At 42.1% G+C, this 22,913-nt stretch overlaps 3 protein-coding genes and 1 long non-coding RNA gene across 5 annotated transcripts in view; 2 read left to right on the top strand and 2 right to left on the bottom strand.

Annotated features, from left to right (window-relative positions):
* Positions 1-90: 90 nt before the first annotated feature.
* Positions 91-3,596, top strand: LOC124049517 (NACHT, LRR and PYD domains-containing protein 1b allele 2-like). The gene is made up of 2 exons (XM_046371248.1): positions 91-226; positions 940-3,596. Exon 2 carries the CDS (start codon positions 980-982, stop codon positions 2,861-2,863), a length of 1,884 nt encoding a protein of 627 aa, XP_046227204.1. The 5' UTR covers positions 91-226; positions 940-979; the 3' UTR covers positions 2,864-3,596.
* LOC124049520 lies at positions 852-21,745 on the bottom strand. Its single transcript, XR_006841422.1, has 3 exons — positions 21,587-21,745; positions 7,022-7,093; positions 852-989 (listed from the first exon to the last, which is right to left on the bottom strand). It is a non-coding gene; the product is annotated as an uncharacterized LOC124049520 (long non-coding RNA).
* Positions 4,469-16,584, top strand: ezh2 (enhancer of zeste 2 polycomb repressive complex 2 subunit). Its single transcript, XM_046371247.1, has 19 exons — positions 4,469-4,958; positions 7,049-7,172; positions 8,510-8,638; positions 8,745-8,864; positions 9,012-9,132; positions 9,340-9,519; positions 10,077-10,182; positions 11,088-11,251; positions 11,380-11,477; positions 11,929-12,166; positions 12,768-12,934; positions 13,264-13,399; positions 13,696-13,821; positions 13,935-14,113; positions 14,279-14,374; positions 14,879-14,960; positions 15,154-15,234; positions 15,337-15,421; positions 16,307-16,584. The coding sequence occupies exons 2-19, from the start codon at positions 7,056-7,058 to the stop codon at positions 16,365-16,367; spliced, it is 2,286 nt and encodes a 761-aa protein (XP_046227203.1). The 5' UTR covers positions 4,469-4,958; positions 7,049-7,055; the 3' UTR covers positions 16,368-16,584.
* An 890-nt stretch (positions 21,746-22,635) lies between the features above and the next one.
* The window catches only part of LOC124049514 (cullin-1), a 29,115-nt gene continuing 28,837 nt past the window's right edge, over positions 22,636-22,913 (bottom strand). For both annotated transcript variants that reach the window (XM_046371244.1, XM_046371243.1), the window contains one exon: positions 22,636-22,814. In XM_046371244.1, coding sequence (XP_046227200.1) covers positions 22,734-22,814 — 81 coding nt within the window. In that variant the 3' untranslated portion in view covers positions 22,636-22,733. The remainder of the gene's footprint in view (positions 22,815-22,913) is intronic.

Below are 22,913 nucleotides of genomic sequence, written 5' to 3'. Positions count from 1 at the left end.
AACAATGACGTAAAAGTCTGAAAAGCAGATGTTCACTGGTATTTGTTTCACTTTTTGACTATGCCAAAGGTGAAGATTTAATCAGTCTTGTGCAGCTAACTGGTAGGTCAGAGACAAAAATGGATATATTACCACTTCAACCAGCTAAACCTTATAGTTACACGTATGTATGTCAGTTCGTTGGAGCTGAAGACTACAGGAAGTTCATCTGCCCGAAAGTAATTAGGTAATTATTCACAGCACACGACGAAAGGCTGGGGCTGGTCGGAAGATGTCGTTCAGTGTTAACATTTATAATGTATTAGCCTTTATTAACCACAATACTGTTCAGTGGGTCGATCAGTGAAAATGAACAAGTGAATGACAGTCATGTGGAATTTCTAAACTCCTCCAAGGAAAATACAGAGCGTAGTTGCAACAACATGTACAACATCCTCTAGTTTTCACTTTATCTGTTTTAGGCAGTAAAGGCTGTTCTTTCTCTACCTGGCTGATGTTTTTCACATCCTCTATTGTCAAATAACATGTTGTGTTCTGCATTTGTTATGGAGTTTCCTCGTGTCTTTTTGCATTTAGTGGTGTTAAGTTTATCAACTTAACTACTAAGTTTCTTATTACAGTGACAATCTGACATAGTATTCAGGGGTACAGATTTTATAAAGCTCATTAGATAGGTTAGTATGCTTTCACTTTCTTATTTTCACTTGCTGGACACATGGGAGATTTAAACTTTTATATTTGTATTTCAGGATTTGGGAGCAGGAGAAGCACAAAGGAGATCAATAAATTAGTTATTAGTAAAAACTCTCAGAAATAAGAGTGAAATTCAGGTGGTCCGACAGAAAACACGTGGAGGAAAGAGCCGACTGAGGTGAGTCAGATGTGTCCAGGAAATCAGACAGGAACTCAGTCGTCTCCTTCTTCTGTTGCTCATTTCAGCTCCACTGACTCTGGTTGTGACATCTGAGGATGCAGCAAAATGGCTTCATCTGTGGAACATAAAAGAACAAGATCAGCATCGTGTTTCAGCAGGGCAGCCAGGAGGATCAGGAAGACTCTGTCCAGAATTTGCAGCAACAATTCTTCCTCTTCCCATAGCTCCTTAACTGACAACCTTCATTTCGTGAATTCCAGATCCCGTTCTATCATCCCCAGGAGTCACAGAGAAGATTCAGAGATATATCCTTACGTTGGAATGTGTGCGCCACTTCAGACTACCTTCCAAGTTCGTCGCGGTTATGTACTCAGGTCCGCTATTTCCAAATATAATCCTGAAAGAAATGAACTTGCTAACACGTACCTCAGAGCCAATAGAACACCAAGTCCTTCTATTGGTTCTGAGTCTTGGGTGCACAGAAACAATTCACCCTCTTTTCTCTTGCAAGCATACCATTCTCAGTTTGACACATTCGCTGATGATTATAATGCATCTCGTCCTGTTTGGCGCGGGAGATTCCTCAGCTGTTCACCTGATTCTCTCAGTCTTGGAGTAAGTGCATCAGGAGATGAAAGTGATACTCAGGTGGAAATAGAGGCATCTCTTGTAGCTGTGAACTATTCAGTCCCAAACACCCAGCCAACATGTTGTCCCCTTCAAATGTCTTCAGATCCTGGTTGGAGCAGAAGAGGCTCCAGCTGTTTGCTTCGTTCTCTCAGCGTTCCCTCACTGAGTCAGGTAACCTCTGCAAAGAACAAGACCTTCACACGAGCTAAGAGCTTACCTGACTTGCTGCTGGAAAACAGCTTTGAGGAGTTTACTCCTGATATCACTGTTGATGAAAACGATGAAGCCTACTGGTTGCGGTGCTCCTGCCCAGGCCTGTACCAGTGCAGGGTGACAGGCCTGGTGTTCCACATGAAGGGAGAAGGAGACGTGGTCTACAGGATTGTCCCTTGGAACAGGAGACTGTTGGCCCAACACCACAAGCAGCCTGCAGGACCCCTGTTTGACATCAAATGTCTGCAGCAGTCTGTGTGTCAGCTTCATCTCCCACACTGTGAGATCTGCTCCACAGGTGGATGTGATTTCTTGTCAGTTGCTCATGTGAATGATGAGGGCATCGAGTTCATCACCCCTCATAAGATAACAGAAAGTCATGTTGTTGTTAACATCACAGGGTTTTCTGCTTTCGGTAATGTCAAAGATGAAGACTCACCACCTGACCCGGTGCGAGCGCTGGTTCTGCTGTTCTACAGGCCTCCTGCTGATCCTGATCCCACATCCCTCCTCAATGTGTTGTTGCTACCGAGGAACGTGGTGCTCCAGGATGTGCTGCGCACCAGGAAGAAATTAGTTGGGGATGAGAGCTACATTGAAACGTCCTCACACTGCAAACTGCACCCAAAGCAGGAATACACACTGTCCACCTGTCCTGAAGACGACTCATTTCGAGTTCAGCCAGAAAAAGCAGAATTTGACTGTGACAACTACGACAACTACATCCCATCATTCCAGGTGAGATTTAAAACAATCATTTTAAATATTAACCTGCTTCTTAGAGACACCAGCTGCTCTCACACTGTTTGGGAAAGTGAGGTTTATCTTTCATCCAATGGAGTAAAAAGGTCCTGTGGGCCGAGCATTTTGAACCTGCCTTCAAGACAGAAGCTGTTTGACATACGGAGCAGCTTCATCGATGGGATATCAGGACCGGTTCTCAAAAGTCTGCTGGACAAACTGTTTGACAAGAAGGTGATGACTGACTCAGAGAGGGAGTCAGCGGACGAGATGCAAAACAAGAGAGACAAAGCTCGTTTTGTTATCGACACAGTGAGGATGAAAGGTGAAGCTGCTAGTTCAGAGATGATTGAGTTTCTGTGTGAGACAGACCCCTTCCTCTGTGAACATCTTGGGTTGGTCTGAAGGAAAAAGGAACACAACTGCCCAGTGCGTTCATAAACATGGGTTTGTAATTGTTTGACCTTCACTGCTGTAACTGTAATCAAATTTCATTTCCTGTGATGAAGCTGTGTGAACTAGTTTTCCCTGATCTGTTTGTTCATTATTAACATGAAATGACACTTTGAGTAGGTTCAGAGCCCTCTGTTGGCTGACATGAGTTCTACAAAACAATGTCATCACATGGTCACTTTTGGTCACACTCATTCTTCAGATGATGGAGTTTGTGCGGTTGTCTGGGAAATGTAGATGTTTAAATTTACCTTTTTTTCCCCAAAGTACTTTAAGAACTTCTTGTCCAGATTGACTTAGTTTGTTATATTAGTAAATTTAACTCCTGAGTGATACACTTTTCGTGTACCTCTGCAGCTAACTGCTCAAACTGAGAGAAAAATATTAATAACTGATCCTGTGTAATTGTACCCTGTGTTATCTGTCCCCTTTTTTCTGTTTATGCCCCCTCATTTATCTTTATTGAGTGTCTTATTTTTACTGTTCTGTTGAAATATAAGAAGTTAAATGTCACACTCACCTTATTCTATTTTTTCAATTACATTTGGACTCCCCCTATGGTGAGAACGTCAGTTGTGTTTCCAGTTTTGGCTTAATCTTGCATTGGGTAAATTTATTTTCAGCACTCTAGTTTATTGATTTATTTGTATTTGCCTACTAGTAAATCCTTGTCTATTAATTGTCACTATTTATCGTCATCAGTGTATTACTGTAGTTCCTGTTTTATGTCTGCAAATGAAATTACCTTGGAAATAGCCTAATGGTAAAGAAAAACCACTTCAGACACAAACTGTTATTTCTTGAGAGAGAGTATTAGGTGGAGTCGTACGGAAAGAAATGTTTAATTTAGTAGAATTATCAATTTAACTGTACCTCGTATTTCCACTGACACTGAACGCAACATAAACACAGTATAAACCGGCCAGCCAATGGCTCTTTACAAGAGGCGGGGCGAAATAAACTTGGCGACCCTTTCCGGCTGTGGCCACATAATGCCATTCATTTAGCAAACTCGTTTGGCTCACAGTTTGATGATAATATGGGGACAAATTGACGCTTCTATCATTTACTTATATTAACTTCCATAGCAGCCAAAATCGTGGTTGTGTAGCACGAAGTGAACAGCTGACACCTCTGCTCCTGACCTGAGTTGCCAGCAGGTGGAAGAGGCAGCATCTCTTTATTTAGACGCTGCCGAGTTGACAGGGTTTATTAGTACAGGATTGTGGCATAATAATAATAAATAAGACAATATGCCTTAACATGTCCAAAAAATAAAGTAAATACAGAAATAGCTACAAACAGATTTGCGCTTTAAGCCAGAATAATCTTTCTGTGATAGGTTTTTAGCTCTCCGACATACATATGACATCTGACCTGTGTCATTGAAACTGGTGGAAAATTAAAGATGAAGTATGTTCGTTAATAATTTAGCTGTCAAACAATCTATTTTGTTTTTGTTTTTTTACGTTGACACGGGAGAACAAAGGGAACCGGTCCACATGTCCCCGTTGCAGGCCCCCTTGCGCAGCGCTAAGTCTCATTGGTTAGCACTGTGATACAATTCAACCAATCGTGTGATAGGACACTGAAAAGCTCTAACGTCGGCTTCTGTGATTGGTCTAAACGTTTGGCGCCTCTTGAATCTGGTGCAGCGGTAGTGGGCGGTGAGTGTGAGACAGAGATCAGTTTGAACCGTAGCTGTGCTGAGGCGGAAACGTTGAATTTTAAGATACTGTTTATAAGTAGGATAAAATTAAACGGCGTGATTCCTATCCATAATCACAGTGTCTGTTGTGCTAAAGAGAGGCCTAAAGTGGAGAAATCGCAGCTATTTTGTTTGCCGACTCTGGGTCCGTAAAGCCGGTGTCGAGCTAGGTGAAGCGCTCCCTCATACTGCGCTAACTGCTAGCTAGTCGTTGAGCTAACGTTACAGCTAGCTGGAACACGGAGCCAGCTAATCCTCAACACAAAGGACGACTTTGCCAGTGTTTGTCATATCGACCTCGAATCACCCCGTTGAATGAGGACAGAGCCACCTGTGCAGGTAAGAGGAGCTGTCAGTGCTGATGTCTTTATTTCTAGCGCTTTCGTTGCGGTTCAAATAGCCCGGTTCTGCTCTTGGTGCTTTGTGGATGCCTCAATCTTTGTTAACTCACCAACTGTTAGCTAGCTTGCCGGGGTGTCGTGCCAAATTTTCTGTCACTGCCAGAATTCATAAAGATCCTAACTTTTAAGTGTAATTCTTCGGAAGAAAACAATTATGAGTGTAAACTAAGGGTTTGGTATTTTCGGCCACGGTGAAACGATTTCATTGCTGAGGGGGAACACTTTAAGGGGATACAAACTTGGCACGACATCGGTAAGCTATCATTAGCCCGAAGCTTACTTGTTTTTTTTTTATTAGCTAGCTCGTCCAATGGTAGCCCAGAATGCTGGCTGATACAGTTCTTACCCAGATTCGTTTATGTTGTTCGCCAACCATTATTCAGAAATCCCAGTACATTTTACTGGTTGCTTGCAAGAGTATAATGAACTGAGATGACGAGTTAGGGACGGAGAGGAACGATCTCTGTGAAGGTTATTCTTGAAACCAGGGTGATTATTGAACTCTAAAAGTGACTGGAGGTGAACAGTAATGACAGTATAATGTCAGTACGTGTGTCTTTTGACGGATTGTCTCATCTTGGTTGCTCATAGAAAGTGAAAACTCTCTCGCTTTCTGTAATGTAAAATCACCCTTGCCTTCGTTTGTCTACATGTCTATTATGGGTTCAGCTACTTGGCTCACAATATGAACTCCCAACATTATCTGACATCTGAACAGGAAGAATGGAGTTGTCTATAGTGCTGATACATTACCCAGAAAGCTTTTGTCTGATTGAAGTCATGTTAAGCAGGTGGTTCTGATGTCATATCCACACTATTTTGTAATAATGTTATAAGTGAGTGCAGACTACATAGCTAATAGCTATATCTCATAAACTGGCACCTGAACATATTACAAGACCATATTGGCAGAGAGGGTGCATAATAACCCGGGTATTGCAAGTAAACATATTTGACTTGGCAGAGGGATTTACTGAAACTCTCCTTTCTATTTGCATACCTGGATGTTTGCAATCTCAGCTTAATCTGTGGTTTGAAGATTAAGTTTGGCAAAACATGTCATACCAGTGCAGTCACCCATATTTCTTACAGTCTGACATGCGGCTTACAAGCACATCTCCATGACAGCCGTCTGACATGTCTAATCAAAAGTGAGAGAAATTCCAGACAGACCTGCTGGGAAGCGACTCACACTGCCTACCAGGGAGACAAATGGTTGTTGTCACTCGTGAACAGATGACTGTTGTAATTTAGACAGTCATAAAAGAACACAAAAGTGAACGCATACATTTCCTGTTCAACTTTCCCCAGTGAATATCATATTTGGCAAAGGGGCATGGTACAATCATGTCACCTGTATTTTATCCATCTTCAGTTTTGACATATTAACACTGAAATGACAACTGAATTGAACATGTTTTTACATTGTTGCTGTGAGTTTTTTGGTTTTTAAGTATTTGACCTGCCTGAATAGGGTTGACTTGTATATCGGTATCAGATGCCAGTTGGTGCCTCTTATTGTTTTTGTGTTTGAGACTTGGGCATTGTTTAATACATTCAAGTAACAGATATAAAAAGCAGGGTTTTTTTCCTCTCTGTGCCCCATTAAGAAATGTGGTAGCTTGAAATGAATATTTATATTAAAAACATATTTTCTCTATACAGAAAATATAACTTGTTTTATAACAAAGTTTGTTTTGTTGTGTTGTATACAATAATTGAGTGGATATTTATTTTCTGGCTACTGTTTAGTCTGAGGAATGGTGTTGGTCTTAGGGCTAAAAATCTGTTACTTTGTAGCAAATACTATATTGATAGCACCGATACAGGGGATAAGGTAACTATCAATGCGAAAGTCTCAAATGTGGAAACTATATGAAGCTTACATGAAAAGTTGGTGGAGCTAATCAGAAGCAGGCCCTCATGTGGTCATGTTGCTTAATTCCATATGTTTCACTCCCTGATTCAGTGTGTGAAGGTGTGCGAACTATGTGTGATAACCTTCATCCTCCTTCTCTTGGGCTGTAGGTTGATCATGGTGCTGACAGGGAAGCGCTCAGAAAAGGGTCCTGCCTGTTGGAAGAGGAGGGTGAAGTCTGAATACATGAGGCTTCGGCAGCTCAAACGCTTCAGACGGGCTGATGAGGTCAAGGTTTGTCCACACACAGACCTTCACAGACAGCAGATACTCACAGAAGTCAGCTAGAACACTGACCGACACTCTTCTGTAGCATTCAACAATATTAGAATGATACAGAGGAGGAGTTATCAAAAGTCACAATACTGATATATATGCAATTAGCTGGGGATGTTAAAATTGGCCTAGTCCATCAGAAAAGATAAAAATAATCAGAAAATGGTCAAAAGGGTTTAGATGCTAAGCTCCTGTAACCTGTGCGGATTTATGCAGCACAGTTTGTAAAATTGAATTTATTAAGACAGTAAATGTCCTCGTTTGGTCATTTGTCTGTGTTAATAAACAAAGACTGACATGAAAACATTCATCTAGAGCTGCAGCTATTAGGTGATTAACTGAATGGAAGAAAATAAGTTACTAACTATTTTGATAAGTGATGAATCATAATTAAATTAGTTAAATGCAATAAGATAGTAAATGAAGAGTCTTTGGTTGTTGGTCTGTTGGTTGAACACAAGAGCTATTTGAAGATGTAAGTTTAGGCTGAGGGAAATTATATTGGGAATTTTTCACTATTTTTTCAGATGCAATCAGTAAATGGCGAAATGAAACTGTAGATTACCTGATAATAAAACTAACTGTTATTTGCAGCCCTATCCACCACAAGGCCCATTTAAGTACATGCTCTGGAACTTTAAAGCACATGATAATCATTGACAGATGATAAGTTTGTATAGTTGATATGAATGGTAGATGTTGAACTTTCCATTGATTTCTGAGGCCTCTAAGCTCCAGGAAGTGACAATCACTAATGCGGATACTTAATATCCATAAGGTTCTCATGCTAGAAGTCTTCAATCAAGAAAAGTAGTAACAGGAAGTATCACATTTTCATGCCAACACCGCTCTGACTCTCATTTCCTCTTTACATCAGCAGTGTTTTGTTCTCGTGCTGTTCTGTTCACACGTGATTACTTTCCTGTTTAGGTGGCCAAACATCACTCAGGACACCTTATAGTAAGATAGACCAGGGTGGCCCTTAATTCAGTGATTTATGAATAATGACTGGTTAAACTTAAATTAAATAATGTTACATTGTCCAGATGGAGAAAATGTGTTATTCTGCAAATCTGGATGACAGCCAGGCACTTCAGGAAATTTGCTTCTACACATCAATAAATCCACATTTTTAGTTGGTGCGTAATTTTTTCAGTTTGTTTTTACAGTGGTAGGTAGTGTGAACAGTCAAACTTCACCAGCACCTGTCAAATGATGGTACATCCTGCCTGCTAGCTGATATGTTTCTCATCTTTTGTTCTTTGTGGTTAATTTAAATTTCCTGTAACCACCAGAGCATGTTCAGCACCAATCGTCAAAAAATCATGGAGCGAACTGATATTTTGAACCAGGAGTGGAAGACCAGGCGAATCCAGCCAGTACACATCATGACGTCTGTCGGCTCTTTAAGAGGCACCCGAGAGGTCTGCAGATTAAGATTGTCATCAGTTCTCTGGCATGTAGGATGAGTCTTTGTGAAGGTGCAGAGAAAGTGTTCTGACTGCATGTTTTCTCTGTTGTCCTGTACAGTGCACAGTGGACAGCGGTTTCTCTGAGTTCCCCCGGCAGGTCATCCCCCTGAAGACTTTAAATGCCGTGGCCTCAGTCCCAGTCATGTACTCCTGGTCACCCTTGCAACAGAACTTCATGGTCTGTGTGAACCCATAACAGCTGAGCGTAAAATGTCCTTTGTGGTGTATTTCTGACTACATGTAAAAGGCTAATAGCATCTGTGCTTGGTAAAAATTTAAACTACACCTGTATGTGTGTGTAAAGTCTGTTTTACTTGGTTTTCAGGTGGAGGATGAGACGGTGCTCCATAACATCCCCTATATGGGAGATGAGATCCTGGACCAGGATGGTACTTTCATAGAAGAGCTCATCAAGAACTATGACGGCAAAGTCCATGGAGACAGAGGTGAGGGTTAGTGGAGGTAAAAAAGACCTGTTGCTGTGCTAAATATTAAGATTAAAACTTCAAATTGTGGTAATTGTCTTGATGATTTAAGGAACAATTTTTTTTTCCTGCACCAGTTGAAACTGATGTCAATATCCTAGCAACAGGCAGGGACACAAACTTTTAGGATTGAAAAAGACATTTGGTGCACGTCTTATGTTTTTACAGAGTGCGGCTTCATCAACGATGAGATATTTGTTGAGTTGGTCAACGCTCTGTCACAGTACAGTGACAACGAGGACGATGAGGAGGAGGAAGAACAGGACTTCAAGGTAGACAAGATGGAGTTATGTGATAGCAAGGAGCATCCAGAGGATCCCCGCAAAGATGGGCTCATGAACAGTGAGAGTAAGTTCATAACTGAGACACCAGTGAACCTGGTGACTACATGCAGCCTTCTTGTTTTGTGTTGCTCTGTTTTGAATGGCTGTTCCAACATTGAACCAGAACAGCTACAGAGCAAGATCTCTGTTTTCCGCTGCTGTAATACTTCTACAATCTAAAAAAAAACAACTTCAGTGACCCCTCCACCCTCTTTGTCACAAGTGTGAGACAAAGGGGAACAGGGGACACGGGGGAGACTAACTGACCATCGCTCAATGTAGTATGGATGGAGACATAGCGCTGGTAGTCAGAGCTATCCAGCCATGGCAAGTTACTGTCAGGCTTTCCTTTCAGAGCTTAAAAAAGACATCACACCATCGCTCTAATTTTGAGTAAATGTAAAAGGGTAAAAATCACATTCTTCTTTTTCTTTCCGGTATTTCCACATTTGAAATTCTTCTCAAATAACTTCAGTACTAGTAGTAAGCGTAACTTATGACTTGGGTACCTGACAACAGCCAGTGGTTTAAAGTAAAGTGAGTTTTGTGCCCTGATGGAAAGCGTGTATGTGTCGTCTCCAGGCCGAACCGGCAGTGACAGCACCAAGAAGTTTCCCTCTGACAAGATTTTTGAAGCCATCTCCTCCATGTTCCCTGACAAGGGCTCCACAGAGGAGCTCAAAGAGAAGTTAGTGGGTTTGTTTGTATGTGAGTGTGGTGCTATGTGACAATTACAGAGGGACAAATGGATTTATTTTTTTATTTTATTGACTTAGTAATCATCTTTTATAATTAACTTCACAGTTATTCTGTTCATTGAGGGTGAATACTGATTTAATTCTATTGTAATTAAGAAAAGGTTTTGATTTTATTCATTATTCAATTTCCCAACTATAGTTTTTTACATTTTTTTCGTAGGTAGCTAATAAATCTGTCTCACCCAGTCGTTTCTGTTAACTTTCTTTTTTTGTGTTAATATCATAGTAGACTATTTCGTTGTGAAAGTTTGAACCCAAGTCTCTCTGGTATTGTGACAAAGCCACCACCACCAAGTGTGCGTGAGACTGACTGTGAGTGTGTGTGCTCTAATGGACACAACAGGGTTTCTACACAGCTGTGGAAAACTAGAATTTCACGATTCAGGCTGGATAAACTAATCTACATTTGGATGGGATAGAGGAAGACACAACTGTTGCACATTTCGTTTAAACTGTTATATTCTAAATGCCTGTCTTGAAGAGAAACATGATGGAAATTTACACTGACAGCAGGGTGGGAAATTAGCACCAGCCAAATGCTGGTAAAATATGAAAGTGGTTGGCAGATGTTCACATTATAAAAAGTTCATTTCTCACCCTGATGACACAGTGACTCCCTTAAATCCAAGTTTTTCCTCTTAACCTGTAAACAAGATTGTTTATTAGCTGTGCGCATAAAATCTCCTGTCATCAAAATATTATTAACATCTTTTTGCCGCAGTTAGATTAATTCAATACATTCATGTAAGGTCGAACGGTGGTCTGACGAGCAATCAGTAGAAACCCTGGTGTGTGCACAGACTGTAACTAGTTACTATTTCTTTGTGTGTGTCAGGTACAAAGAGCTGACTGAGCAGCAGCTGCCAGGCGCTCTACCACCTGAATGCACACCGAACATCGACGGTCCAAACGCCCGCTCTGTGCAGCGTGAACAGAGCCTGCACTCCTTCCACACTCTGTTCTGCAGACGCTGCTTCAAATACGACTGCTTCCTCCACCGTTAGTACACACACACAAAAACACTTCTCAGACCGTCAGCCATAACATGGAGCTCAGTGAGACACTTAATGATAGAATAACCTCGATCAGATCCAGCAGACATCTCTTCCATCTCATGTCACCTTTAGCTTTCCATGCAACTCCAAACACCTATAAGCGCAAGAACTTGGAGAACCTGGTGGACAGTAAACCCTGCGGCATGGACTGCTACATGTACCTGGTACAGGTGAGTAACAGTATATTATAAGCAGTGACAGACTTTTCACCTTTCAGCGACAGACTGATTCCACCATGATGCTCCACACAGAGCACCACAGGAGGTCATTCCTCCCTCTGGCCATCAGACTTCACAACTCCTCCCTCAGAGTGTCAGACACACTGAGTCAACATACTGACAGACTGGTTCTGCAATTTCACTGTATTCGCTGCACTATTTTGCACTCATACATATATTCTAGATATATATTTTACTTCTATTTTGATTATAATTCTTTTCCCTGTAGCTTTTTAATCTTTGTTGGAGCAAGTATAACAAAACCAATTTTTCTCAGGGATCAATAAAGTATTTCTGATTCTGACTGGCCAGTTAGAGAAAATTTGAAGAAAAACAGTCTTATCATATTTTTAACTAAGAAGTAAACCCAATAAAACCGTGGTCATACTGTGATTTTTCTCAGGATGGGATGTTGAGTGAGTACTCTACAGGTGTGCCTGCGGAGCGGACCAAGACACCTTCCAAACGCCCAGTGGGCCGTCGCCGCGGACGACTGCCGAACAGCAACAGTCGGCCCAGCACCCCCACTGTTTCCTCGGAAACCAAAGACACGGACAGCGACCGCGAAGGCTGCAAAGAAGACGAGCGAGACAATGACAAAGACGACGAAGATAAGAAGGACGAGAACACCAGCAGCTCAGGTACAATCTCACACTCCTTATATGAAGTAGAAGTTGCCATTCATATTCGGTACCTCTTGGGAAAACCCAAACCTAACTGAGCTTTAGTGTTCCAAGATATGAAGGCCACAAGCAGCATTATAGGATGCTCTTTGTTAACAGCAGTAGCCCCTTTGGAAACAGAGAATCTCAGGACCTGAACCAGATGATAGCGTCTTGACCATGCCTGCAAAAATAGTCAATGTTAGGTTAAAAAAGCCAAACAAAACAAAACAAAATGGGGGCACTGTTCAAAGAGCAGTTTTCACACAAGAGGAAATAACAATACAAAGTGGTTCCTTTGTTTTTTGTATTTACATTGTGTTGTGACTTTAATGTTTACTGAATGTAATCAAAAAATGAAGAGAGACTGAACATTCCAAAGAACCTCTTGTGTGTGTGTGTAAGGATTAATTTTTCCTTCATGTTGCACAACCTTTTTATTTAAGCAAGAAACCTTTTACCACCTTAAGTTATGTTACAATTATGAATCATTTGGATGGAAGACAGTTTTAGTTCCTCCAGGGGTTCCTGGTCCCAGGGTAAAATTCCTGGCCTAAGTGGTTCCATTGTGTGTATACAGAGGGTAATTCACGGTGCCAGACTCCAGTGAAGATGAAGCTGACTGGCGAGGCTGAAGCGGTGGAGTGGAGCGGGGCCGAAGCCTCTTTGTTCAGGGTTCTCATAGGGACATACTACGATAACTTCTGCGCCATCGCACGGCTCATTGGCACAAAGACCTGCAGACAGGTGAGATGACAGTGGCATCTACTCTTCCACTTATTAGCAACTCATCGTCCATTTGTTTCTTTTTTTAATAGATATTTAATTGACAGTATTGTCATAGTTGTCACAGGTTTGTTCTAAACATGGGGGGCAGTAGGTAGGTATACTTCTCAAAAGTGAAGATGTATAGGTTTAGAGCTGTTAGAGAGTTACTGGCCAAACTGACCAAGAAACATCTTTAGAACATTAGACTAATCTAATTTTTTGTTAAAACGCCCACTGCACTAGCATCTAGTGTTTTAAATTAAAAGGTTCCTGGAGGTCACAGTCTAAACTGGCATCTTGTCCTGCAGGTTTACGAGTTCAGGGTCAAAGAGTCGAGCATCATCGCTCGGGCTCCTGCTGAAGACGAGGACACACCGCCTAGAAAGAAGAAGAGGAAACACCGACTGTGGGCCACACACTGCAGGAAGATCCAGCTGAAGAAAGGTCAGGGGTCTTTTAGCAAAAGAAATGAAATGCGACTCATTGACGTGGACAGTAATTGGCAGGTCATGTTATTTCACTGGTGGTTGTTATGCAAGTTTGAATTCACACAAAAGCAATAACAAAACTATGCCTATGCCTTCAATACCATGGTAGAAGAACTGTGAGACTTACATGTCAGAAACATTACTAAACACACTTTCAGGCACAGAAATGAGTCTATTTAAGCCAGTGGAAAAATGCGGAAGATGGTTGATTTGAAAACATCCGATCTGATGTGTTCATCTCCTCTGATACAGATGGCTCGTCCAATCACGTATACAACTATCAACCGTGTGACCACCCGCGGCAGCCCTGTGACTCCTCGTGTCCCTGCGTCACCGCTCAAAACTTCTGCGAGAAGTTCTGTCAGTGCAGCTCTGAGTGTAAGAACACACTCCTGACTAGCGAAGCCCGATTTCTGCAGTTATTTCTCAGAAACAAAGCTGACTTTACTCTTGGATTTTCCTTCACCCACACACACACTTTCACACTACAGGTCAGAACCGTTTCCCAGGTTGTCGGTGCAAAGCTCAATGCAACACCAAGCAGTGTCCCTGCTACCTGGCAGTGAGGGAGTGTGACCCCGACCTCTGCCTGACCTGCGGCGCTGCAGACCACTGGGACAGCAAGAACGTGTCTTGCAAGAACTGTTCCATTCAGAGAGGTGCCAAGAAGGTAACGCAGTGTATTTTATGGACTGAGAGAATTCAAGTTCAGCCATCCGTGTTCAGTCTCAAAACATTCCAATAAATAGGTTTGTTTTTGAGCATATGCAGATAAGCTCAAGCAGCACACTCTGATGTTTCTAAAGCTGGTTTCCCCTCTCTGTCTGCCTCTCAGCATCTGCTGCTGGCCCCGTCAGACGTGGCTGGTTGGGGCATCTTCATCAAAGAGCCCGTCCAGAAAAATGAGTTCATCTCTGAGTACTGCGGAGAGGTAGGAGCCAAAGTTATGTAGTTATTTAGACTTTATAGCACCTTTTCTCATGGCACTGTACATCACAATCCACTCTCATCATCGCACAGAAGAGACATCACACACTGACAGGCGACAACGCGAGAACAAGACTGAGGCCCCATGTTTAGAGCTGCTACGGCTGCAGAAAACAGGCCTCGTTTCTGATGCATAAAAACACACAATTGTAGACTCTAGATTTCTTGAAGAAACGAATCCTGCCTTTCAAGTTGCATTTCCATTTGAAAGAAAAATGAATGAATCTGTGTGGCTGGGCTTACTTAACGTATGTAAAGAGGGAGAAACGACAAGTTCATTAAACAGTTTCCCACAGTGTGAGACGACTACTAAGAGACGAAAATCTAATGTGAATTTTGAATACCTCCTTAACGAAGCTGAATTTCAAGTTTGACTGTTTGCTCTTTTTAAAAAAGGATTCAAATGAAATAAGAGGAACAAATGTAATTTATAATTTGGTATTTGCAGATTATCTCTCAGGATGAAGCAGATCGCAGAGGGAAAGTCTACGACAAATACATGTGCAGCTTCCTATTCAACCTCAACAACGGTACAACACACACACACACACACTATGCATTTATGTTCATGTTTTGACTCAGCTATTAAAAATCTAAGAAGAATAAAGCATCATCAGAATGATAATTTGGGGTTAAAATAACGAGCAGTTAGCAGCAGTTAGTTACTCACTAGCACAACAACTGAAAATCTGAACTGCGTGATGCGTTTTCTTTTCTTGGCAGACTTTGTTGTTGATGCTACAAGGAAAGGCAACAAGATCCGCTTTGCCAACCATTCTGTGAACCCTAACTGCTATGCAAAAGGTGAGCAGACAAAGCCAGTTTCGAGCTGCGGTCGTGCGAGATGCGTGCATTGACACGTGCGTGTCAGCACTCGTGTCGAACTCACTCCTCTGTTCTCCGCAGTGATGATGGTGAACGGGGATCACAGGATAGGAATCTTTGCTAAGAGAGCCATCCAGACTGGGGAAGAACTCTTCTTTGACTACAGGTCAGTAACACCCAAAGTTTGATTTGCCATTTTACTGTCAACAAGATTAAGTGAGAAAAATAATCAATAAATTTAATTAATAAGAATTAAAAAAAAAAAAGTATTTGCTTCCCTACTTTGTGATTATTGTCCTTATCCAACCAATTTTCAGACTTCTTTAAACTTCTTTTTGGTCGAGAGCAAAAAGACATTCGGTTTACAATCATACAAAATTGAGAAAAGTTCACAGCAGATGGAAGCAGTAAATTTCTGGTATTTTTGCTTAAAAATACTTTTTTTGGAAAAAAAAATACTTCTCTTTCAGTTACTAATCGATTCATCATTGCATCCCTAATTTCAGCCCGGAGGTCTGAATGCTCCGGTTGAACTGCCTGTATAGCTTTGGATTACAAATGCTGGCACACATCTGGACACGCATCTGCTTTTTAGTTGCAAGAAAAGTGGTTGGAGGTGTAGTCCAGTTACATGGCTGTGTGTTTTACACCTAGTTGTAGGGTTTTTTCTATGCATACAAGGAGTGTAGATTTGGTCTTAATTACCAGGAAGGATCTGAGCCTAATTCTCAGTATTCAGTTTAGCAGAATGTTTTTTCAGGCAACAATAAAGTTGCCAATATACAATATAGTCTGTCCTCGCCACTTTCGCCAAGTGCTTGCTCAAGGGGGAATGTTGGGTTCTCTATATTACAATTTAAATTTGGTCTAGACCTAATTGGAAAGTGTCATGAGATAACTTTTGTTGTGAACTGGCGCTATATAAATAAACTGAATTGAACAGAATAAATACAAAACTGGACAGACGGAGTTCAGTCAGAGCAGAAACTTAATCTGAGTGAACCCAGACACAAAAACCTCCTGAACGGACATTTTCCTGTGCGTGTTGCAGGTACAGCCAGGCTGATGCGCTGAAGTACGTCGGGATCGAGCGGGAGATGGAGATCGCCTGACTCAGACTTCTACCTCCTGTGGATCAACAACACAAAGGCCTTACACTCGAACACAAACACACCTTCGCTTCAGGAAATCCAGACGACTTGTCAGAATGCTAGAAAGCTTCAGGAAAACTGGGAATATTTGAAATGGAATTTTGTTGCTGTTTCCCCCCCCCCACTTTAAAACAAAACAAAAAAAACTAAACATTTATATCTGTGACTTTTATTTTCTTGTGATTTTTCTCCTGTCAACAAATCTTCCTCACCTGTCGAGGTGAGAGTCTCGGATTCCCGACTCTTCCCTCAGCTGAAGGTGCACCTCACCTCCGTACTGACGTTCTAAATGTCTAAACCGTAAGAGGAGACGATCCCGCGACTCGTCTGCGTTTCAGCTCGAGCTTCAGGGACCAAAATCCTCCACCAGCCGCTTTCGACACAGCTGACTGGACTCTGGACTTTGTGCCACGCTGGGGTCAGCTGTCATGTTGTGTGTGTGTGCGGTTTTGTTTTACCCCTACAGTGTTGGAACCTGCCACACACTCCTCAGAGTGCCACACGTCTGTGAAACAGGACGGCGTTCACAAAGCAGCGTCGCACCACAGCCAACCACAGCCACACAGTTTTCCACATTTCGCAGGGTGACGCAGTTGAACTTTTTTTCTTTTTTATTATTATTGGAACTTTGGACTTTGGAACGTAGTTGAACTTTGATGGCGATGAGGTCCACAGAGCCAGCTTTACTGTATTTTCTAATTTTCCTAAACTGAATATATTCAAGTATTGGACTGTTGATCGGACAAAACAACACCTGAACGCACTATTTTTAGACATGTTCCCACACGTTTCCTCAGATCGTAGAGTTTGAGCTTAAAATTTTGAACTAAAAGTGAGGGAAAACAGGAAATTAGACTCCTGTGCCAGACTTCCTCAGATGTCTCTCATTTGTCCGAGCAAAACTTGAGTCCAAAACTCAAATATATTCAGTTAGCAAAGATCTGAAACTAAAAAAAATGTTCACATTTGAGAAGTTGGAACCAGCAGATATTTTTGCTTGTAATCTGAAATTATCAAATTAACTCCTGATTAATTGAGAGGGGAAAATGAAATTCAAGTTGCACTCAGTCCAAATTTAGTTTGATACCTGTGCGGGTCTGCTGGGGGGGCGATCCTGTATTTTAATATGATCACATCTCATCACTCCAAACACCAGCACACACATGATCAGGTCTCAGACACACTCGCGGAGAGCTGGATGTTTATCATCAGCTTGTAAACACTGTCGATGACACGCTGCCTCCAAAGCTGGACTCTGCTTTGTGACGCTGCCTGCGCTTCAGGTGCTAATGTGAAAACACAGAACCAGCACTACTTCACCGCCACAGGAAACTCAGCAGCCGCCGCCAGACAAGTCCTTCAACATTTTTTTTATTTTTTTTTTTGTCGTCAGGCTGTCAGTTTCGGTTTCCCGTCACAAACGCGTGCTGCTCTCCTCAGCGAGCGCCTCTGCTGCTTGTACCAAACTCAACCAAAACAACACTGACACTGCTGAAGGCTTTCACTCGTGTTCTCTCCTGACTCTGTGCTGTGCGCTCAGGCTTCCCCAGCCACACTGTGCTCGCCTCACACCGTTCGCTCTGGACTCGACCAGACACGGCTTCACTGTGAACCACTGGTGTTCTAAGTGCTGATCTGGAATCAGCCAGTTCAGTTTAAGTCTTTCAAGGAACTGAAACGTGTAGGATGAAGCTCAGCATGTTGTCTCTCGCCACGCAGCAAAGTTCACACGGGACTCAGTAATATCTCATCTCATGTGCTGCTATCAGCGTCGAGCAGAATATTCAGGGCAGGCGGCTGAAGAGTAAATTTGCGAGAAGTGATCCTCTTTCATCATCAGTTAATCTGTCATTCATTTTTAGGGTCTGACGGCTGATGCCTGATGTTTCACCTGTCCAGTAGTGCAAAACCCAGAGAATCAATTTGAAATGATACAAAACACAGAAAAGCAGCAAACAACCACACACAAAGAGTCACTGAAGTCGTTGCCAGTCAATTTTCTGTCCTTCCGTCAATCATTAATTGACTGTTTCAGCAAATCCGAAATAAATGACTTTCAGATGGAGTAAACACACTCAACTGAAAACGTCACAACTTCCCAGAATCCATAAGGATGATGTTCAAATGTCCAACAACAAAATCTCACATTTGAGAAGCAGCAGATGTTAAACATTTTCCCGGTGAACGTGCCGTATACGATCAGCCGTCACTTTGCTGTCAGAGCTCATCTAAAGCTAAAGATGAAACTGCTCCATTTTCCAAAGTCACATGAACTCAACTTACTCAGTTGCTGTTCCCCCCCCCCCTCCCCCGAAGATGTATTTAAAGACAACACTGTATAAGATGACATTTGACCTTTACTGCCACTCCCAACGAGCTTATTGAACTACTGCTCAGCCCCGCTCGATTAACGGTGGACAAAACGTTCCAAAGTCTGCTCAAGCTCAAAGTGTTTCAAAGAGATATGATGTCTCAGTGTGTCCACATGCTTAAGTGGATTCACTTTGATGTGACATTTAAAAAAACAAAACAAAGCAGCACATTTTCACGATTAAGAAGCTGGAACCAGAGGAAGGGTAGCATTTCCCGTTGTTCAGCGACTTGTGGGAGAAAACAAAAAAAAAGCAAACGCAGGCAACTGATGAATCGACTAAATGTTAAACAGCTGAACCGTGCAGACAGACTCGTGGACGAGTCGAGCACAGTGAGAGTGTGACGGGGGAACACTTTCTGAGGCGCTGAACAGTCCTGGTGCGCGTATGTGTGTGTGTGTCGATGTTTAACCCTGCTGTCTGTCTGTGTGTGTGTGTGTCTCTCTCTCTCTGCTGTGCCTTGAATCCAGTCCTGTCTGTAGATCAGCCAAGTGTCTGATTTTTAACTTTCTGCATGATCAAGAAGTTCTGAACCCCCACAGAGGATCCTCCTCTGGCTCGTCTGGTGCTCCCTTTAGAGGACCTCGGCTGACTGTACTGCCTCCTCCACGTGATGTCCAATCAGTGTCATATAACCTTACTAGTTTTCTGAGAATTCCTCTTCGTAAATAAGCCTTTTAAGAACGTACCAACAATCACATTTTGACTTATCTTTTCTGACGTGAATTCTGGTGCTTAGAAGAAAACCACAGACTCTCTGGCTGATGTCTGGTCAACTTGAAGCAATACCAGCCTTGTGTTTTTTTGTTTTGTTTTTTTTCTCTCCATCCTCCTGCTGAGGAGGTGTTCAGGCAGAGGGAGGACTCGTGCTGCTCTGATGTCTGTAGGTGATGGATGAAAGAGTTCAGGGGTTCTGAAACCTGGTGCTTCACTCGAGGGGGTTCCTACACATGTCCTGAACTGTTTGGAGATGGAGATTTTCACTTGTCAGTTAGTAACATTTACGTGCATGAAAATGGACTTCAATCTGGTGAATATTTCAAACAGAAATGTGTAGGAACCTTTTTTTTTTTTTTTCAATTAAACAAAAGTTAATACCACAAACGTTTACTGCTGATTCATATGAGCCTTCCCATGTTCCTGATCTCCTCACAGCGTCAATGCATTTAAACACCTTGTAAACCCGTGAGTGTTGTTTTCATCCCAAACCAACTCTGCAGCAGCTATTTTCATTGTGTGTCCAACAGTGAAAGCGGCTCCTGTGGAGCTCCTGTTAAGATTCACTGATGTTTAAAACTCAAAAAGCGTCGACTTCAGGTTTGAGTGCAGGATTATTAAGAACCAGCAACTCTCAAAAGGTTCACAGTCGTGCGTATCTGTGACTGGAGAAGCAGGCAACAGAAATATAAAGAGCCAGTCAGAAACAAAACAGTTTCTGAAAGTGTTTCAACATCAGTTAATGTGAAAAGAAAAAAAGAGTTCTTAATTGTCTAAACATGATTTGATTGTTAACTGGCCCAGGCCGAAGTCTAAGCTGCAGGTTATTTATCATGTCAGATGTCCGTCTGCTTTAAAGTTTCACTCTTCTTCCTGTTGAAACAGGACCACTTGTTTCCTCCGATGACACAGGTGCTGATTTTGTAATGTTTACAGGGATTTTGTTGTTCAACTGATGCACATTAAAATATTATGAATAAGTTGTGTTTTTTTTTTTTTGTTTGTTTTGATTGAAACTACTCAAACTGGATTTAACAGAACTCTGAGGTGAGTTTTAGTCGACATGAATCAAACTCGAGCTTTTTACCTTTCAGTTTAAACTTTTAAGTTCTGAAGTTCTTCTGATTGTGGTTACTCATGCAGCAAATCATATTTATGTTAATATCGCTGCAGTTGTGAGCAGTGAGGACGATCCAATCGATTGATCCTCATTGATTAGCTGAGCTGACGTCCCATCGAAAAGACAAGCGTAACCAAAGTCAAGATTCTTTGAGTGCTTTGTATTTTTAGGTGAATTCTGTGCACCAAACAGTAAAAAATCACATTATTCTATTTAAAGGTAAGGTTTATACAATCACTATGAGAAACGAGGTGTCAAATTTAAATTTAAACAAATTTCTTGGGCACATTTACTCTGATTAGAGGAGATTTACCCCCCAACAAAAACATGTTAACGTATTTCTACTTTAATAGCACTCTCACGTGTACAACATGAATAAAACAGAATATGATCTTCTAATCCTTTTGACATACTCAACTGAAAACAAAGACAATATAATTAATCGGCTTCATTGGATTTTTTTAAAAAATATATGCTTATTCTGAATTTGCCAGTAACACGTTTCAAACAAACTGGGGACAGGAGGGACTAAGGACTGGGCTCACCGTGTGCTGCTCAGAGACACCTGACACCTGATTGGACCAGCCCACAGGTACACAGGTGAAAATATGATTGGATATGAGAGAAACATCCTCGAAAGGCTCAGTCGTTCACCACTTTGTGAAACACATAATTGTATAAAGGATATTGCTGCGCTTTGTGGCTAAAATCCGTTTGACTGCAAGTGATTTTACGCTATTTTTCTTTACGTTTTACCCACCGTTTTAACGCTTTCAGAAGCTGTCATCGTCGCTACTGTCCATACAGCCTGTGCTTTCTAGTCAGAGACTGAAGACAACATCTACTGTCCCCACTCGGAGTCAATACACAAGTTCAGCTAAGGCTCATGAGAGACACATCAAGTGATTATCTTCAGAAGTTAAAACACTTTCGGCGCTTCCCCCTTCAGCCAAGCCTCCAGAGTTTCCTACCTGAGCTGTACTCAACACCTGCGACGGACCAAACACGTGACTCCCAGCGTCAAATCTTCACCTGAGCTGTCTGAATGTTTTACACAGAAAGAGAGACTGAAGGGACGCTTTCAATGCACATTTAGACACACGAGTGTGGCATTTAGTGACTTAGATGCTCCACTCACCAAGATGTAGGAGACACCAGACGGAATCTCACTTCCTCTCTCTGCTCTTCAAAATAAAACAGCCACACATGACCACTATGCTTAATTTCCACCCTCGGGTCTGGTGGGAATCGTTTGGAAAACCAGCAAACATGGTGGAGGTGACTCGGCGTGTGAACAGAGTCTCAGGGGAGGCGGGCTTTAGAGAAATCTTTCCTTGTTTTTATTTATCACACATTTAGAAAATGAACCACACTATACAAATGTCCACCGTTCAGTAATGAAACAGGCCTCCTGCATGAACCCGACCGATCTCAAAACCAAAAACAGAGACAACTTCAGCAGATAAAGAAGCGTCATGGTGGCTCTTACCTCACCACCTTTTCTTCCTCCTCCGGTTCAGTCGCAGACTTTAATTACAGGACCGGCGTTGATTTCTTGTCGTCGTACGATGGACTGCGTCGGCTGCCCAGTGACTCGACTTTTATTTTTACTCGTTAATCTTTTTCGTAGTCACTGTGGTGCAGGTAGGCAGTAGCATGCAGAAACCTTTGGATGTGGCTCTCCTCTGATTGGCTGTAGGCTAATTCATTACATTTGCGCTATGTAAAGAAGGGAGTGGGGTTTGGGGTTTTTCCCTCTTAAGAGTCTGTGGGTATTTACAATATGACAACAAGGAAGTGTATGTATGTGTGTGTGTGTGTGTGTGTGCGTGTGTTTGAGTCCTACAGATGGGACGGGACAAGCGTGAGTGTAGATGGGGTTTCCCAGTCTCGATAGGAGGGGTTTATTCCTTCGTCACTGAAGTGAGAGCAGAAAGTTCACACCCTCCTCAGGTTGGTGGTTGGTTGTCATATCAAGGCGGTCACATGGTCAGCGACACACTCACAACATGTCCGCCACTCAGAGGGATCCTCACTTTATTACTCAGACATACAATTTAAAAAAAAAGAATAAGATAACAAATAAAAATAAAATTGAGGAGAGCCGGCGGGTGGCGTTCAGGCCAGGTAGCTGTACGTGTCCTTCTCACCGTCCACTCGCTCCAGGTACTCTTTCTCTATCAGGATGTCGATGCATTTCTGTCCAGAAGGGGGAGACAAAACCCAGGCATGAAACGAGGAACACAGAAACACACACAAACGGGAGCACAAAATAAAATCCGCACCAGTGGTTTTAGA

The sequence above is a fragment of the Scatophagus argus genome, chromosome 18, assembly GCF_020382885.2.
Source record: "Scatophagus argus isolate fScaArg1 chromosome 18, fScaArg1.pri, whole genome shotgun sequence".
Taxonomy (NCBI): Eukaryota; Metazoa; Chordata; class Actinopteri; family Scatophagidae; genus Scatophagus; species Scatophagus argus.
This window is presented reverse-complemented; position numbering and strand designations above follow the sequence as displayed.